The sequence below is a fragment of the Phalaenopsis equestris genome, unplaced genomic scaffold (assembly GCF_001263595.1).
Source record: "Phalaenopsis equestris unplaced genomic scaffold, ASM126359v1 Scaffold232171, whole genome shotgun sequence".
NCBI classification, from domain to species: domain Eukaryota; kingdom Viridiplantae; phylum Streptophyta; class Magnoliopsida; order Asparagales; family Orchidaceae; genus Phalaenopsis; species Phalaenopsis equestris.
This window is the reverse complement of record NW_018250139.1, coordinates 1-3,847: the sequence shown is the minus strand read 5'-3', so window position 1 is coordinate 3,847 and position 3,847 is coordinate 1. Positions and strand designations below refer to the sequence as shown.

Here is a 3,847-nt window from a genome sequence, read left to right as displayed (position 1 = left end):
CTTCCGCAACCCTAGCAACGCTCCTTCTATCGTCTTTCATTCTTTAACCTAAATATTCACAACACCTTAATTTTTTATCTGTCCATCATCCTATTTAAACTTTAATTCCACAACTCATTCAACTCTCAACCATCATGGACATAGACCCAACTATCTTTCTACTTAAAATCAAAAAAAAATTCTTTATCAATTTTGATAAAAAAAAATGATCAATCTAAATTTTAAAACCATTAACTTTAATTTAACATGAGAGCATGGCTTTTCCTTTCCTCAAATTAAAATTTATGGCCTTAAATGGGCCGGCCCGTGCATCCGGCCTGCCAATACATTTATTTTCAAGACTTCCCGCTCTTTCGAAACAAAGCATAACAAAAAAACAAAACAAAAACCTGAGCAACGTAAAAATGATTTCACGAGCAAGACTGAAAACAATCCCTAAATTACTAGAAACAAAAAATGGAAATTACTCGCCGAGCGGGATGCATCGGTTTCAACTGGATTAGGGCACATAGGACTCTCGCCGTTGAGGTGCAGTAGGGTTTGATTTCAGGAGATGACTTCTCCTCAGGGATCCAAGCTGCCGCCAAATACTCCGTCATCAAAGGCACTCTCAATCTTCTTCCTCTTTTCTTCCATTCTGATCCGAAATATTAACGCTCTTTGGATTGCTGAATTTTTACGTTTTCTTACCCGCACAATTCCTTTTGTTTAAGGTTCTAGATCTGACAATGCTTGTTATTTCCAGATTGAACTTGAGTGTACATTGTGTTTGTGTTCAGAAAATGATAAATAAAGATCCTTGTTTCTAAAAGCTTGAAGCATTTATGAGAGAGCTTGGGGAGTTCACGGGTTGGGAGGGTGATGGATTTTGAATCCTGTTTTTGTTGTTTTTTGTTCAATTACAGGATTCTCCTACATCGAACTTTTTTAACAACTTGTCTCCAATAAACGTGATTAGCAGCAGGTTAAGCAGCCAAGCTTTTGATAGCGTTGATATTCCATCCCCTCAACCGGTCTTCGCAACACCACAAAATCGCTTGATAGATTCAAAACTGTGGAGAAGGTAACAACTTGTGGCCTCATGTTCTGTTTGAGGAATGGAAATGAATAATGCAGTATGCTTGTTTTGGTGTTTGTTTAGGTCTCAAACGCTGTTCTTTCCTTGTTGTGAGAAGCCCTTCACGGGTGATGCAGATCTTGCTGCCACATCTTCGGAGTATCCTTGCATGACCAGGCAATTTATTCCAATTGCAGCTGTTCAATCAAGTAATGGTAGTGAGAAGAAGCTTAATAGTGGTCACCATCCTCAGGATGAAGTTTGCAGGAGTCATGCAAACGGTGTGGATGAATTTTTGTCCATTCCCAGTGAAGATTGTGAAAATAACTCTTGCTCGCCTGGTTTTTTCTTGGGAGAAACTGATGATTTGGTTCGTGATAAAGATGCCATTCCTTTTAGCAGCAATGGGGATCAGATGGCATACCCCGATGAGGATTCTGCACAAGTTACGGAGATGGCCTTTGGCATCAACGGTGATCAGATGGCATACCCCAATGAGGATTCAGAACAAGTTCCAGTGATAAACTCTTCTGCCACTGTAACCAATTTTGTGGCCGAATACACCAAGCAATCAGAACTTGTTAATGCTGAAGTGAGTTCCAACTTAAATGTTGGTGATCAAAATTCATCATGTCAACTTGAGAAGGATTCTGCCAAGCAGAAGCCAAGTATTCAAATTGTGCCTGCTGCTTTTGAAGAGAATGAAAAGAAGGGAGGACTGCTTGGCAGGAAGGTTAAAGCTAAGTCAAATTCCTATGTAAATTCAATTTCTAGTAGAGATGATGATCCTATCACTGCTGATAGGAAACTATCTAATCATTCCCATGTTCCAAACACTATGAATTTTAGTAGTATGTGTCATGTGGACGAATGCCCAAGCACTTCCAGTACTTATGTGCTTGGAATGCAGGATGTTGTAAGTACAGAATATCTGGGTAAACTGGGCGGTGTTTATGAGGCAAAATGTGAAATTCCAAGAAATTCTCAGTTCCACACTAATCATCCTGGTATATCGAGTCAGATTAGTGATGCATCTGGCAAGAACCAGAGAAACTATGATCAGGAGGTACAAATTATGTGTTTAACTGCACCTATGCTTTCAATATAAACTAGCATGAATTTTTTTGGTTCTGTGCCAATAGTTTCATATTAATTAATCAATTAAGTTCAAAATTTTCAAAAAATCTCAAATTGGATCAGATAGTGATGCTGCAAATGATACTGATCCTTTCAATGCTTATTGTTCTTATTTCTTTACAGTATAATTGCAATTCATTTTCTTCATGTTTAGGATATGACCCAGCATAGTCGCGGCATGTATAAACGTCTTCAGTTTGAGGATTTTGAAAAGAAGGAACAGAGTATTGCATACGCTGGAAACTGTACGAACTTAAAAAGTCCTCGTTTCATGCCAGTGACAACAATGATATCTTCTAATATGGGAAGTTCACATGGTTCTACTACAAATACAATTGCAATGTCTAGCACAGTTCAGTCGATTCAGTCCCTACCAGGAAATATTTCCTGCAATTATTTGGTTAAGACTGATGGTTCTGAGCAAAGCAAGGGAAGATTCACTGCAGTGGTTCCTAGATCGTCTGGTATTGGCTTGCACTTAAATACCATTGGCATGACTGGGGAGATGAATGGCCACATAGATATGAAGATGCCAATGGAGGGTTTAGGTGACAATGGGAAAACATTTTTGGACATTGGTTGTGAAGTACTGTCACAGGAATCGAAGGATATGATGGTCTTAAGAAATGGAGCTAGAGAAGTTTCAGTCCAATTACAATCTGATTCTGATGATTCCTCATTTAATTCAATGGAGGAATGCAATAAAGAGAAGCGTAATAAACCACTAGATTTTGCTCCAGATTACCATTCACCACTTGATGTAGAACCTTTGGATATGTGCATGCAACCGGAATTTAGTGTTCACCACATAACTCCGTGCAGTAGAAAAGGATTGCCAGGTGTAGAAACCAGCAAATCAGAGGATTCAGCACAAACTAGCCTTGGAAAGAAGAGGCAAGCATGCATTCTATTAACTTTGTTTTACTGCCTTCCATAGAAGAGGCAAGCATGCATTCTATTAACTTTGTTTTTACTGCCTTCCATTCTCTCTCTCTTTTTTCTCTTCTTACTTTTCAGATTTAACAGGAAGAAGAATCCAGAGATTGAGGGACAAAAACGATGCAGTTGCAAGAGGTCCAAATGCCTGAAACTGTAAGCTTCTTCTGGATTTGTGCTGAATAGGATTTTATTCTGGCAGTCAATTTTATGCTTTATTCTATGTTCCTATTTTTCAGCTATTGTGATTGCTTTGCTGCTGGAATGTTTTGCAATAAAAGTTGTGCTTGCCAAGGATGTTCTAATAATTCAGAAAATGAAGAAATGGTCAGTTCAACAAGGCAACTGATAGAAGCTCGCAATCCACTTGCATTTGCTCCTAAAGTTGTGCATGCTAATGGTGATCTAAAAGAGAGTGCAGTAAGAGTTTTGACACATTTTTCAATTTTATTTGTTTCTCTTTTGTGAGGATAGAAAATAACAATCATGTTCTAGGATAATAAGCATATCACACCTCCTTCCGCAAGGCATAAAAGAGGGTGCAATTGCAAGAAGTCCAAGTGCTTGAAGAAATACTGTGAATGCTATCAAGTGTGTTTCTATTGCACTACTCTTTTTTTTTAAATTTTTTTTATTTATGCGTTTCAGTTTTTATATGCTTACATTTTTCTTGACCCGCATCTTTTTTTTTGCGAAGGCTGGTGTTGGGTGTTCCTT

General features: G+C 38.3%; 1 protein-coding gene across 1 annotated transcript; it reads left to right on the top strand.

Moving 5' to 3' along the window:
* Nucleotides 1-422: 422 nt before the first annotated feature.
* Nucleotides 423-3,721, top strand: LOC110038208 (the record flags this gene model as incomplete). The annotated part of the gene is made up of 7 exons (XM_020742979.1): nt 423-604; nt 906-1,063; nt 1,142-2,123; nt 2,349-3,088; nt 3,221-3,286; nt 3,370-3,550; nt 3,626-3,721. Coding segments are annotated over exons 1-7 (2,274 nt in total), but the record flags the coding sequence as incomplete, so codon positions are not given.
* Nucleotides 3,722-3,847: the final 126 nt, after the last annotated feature.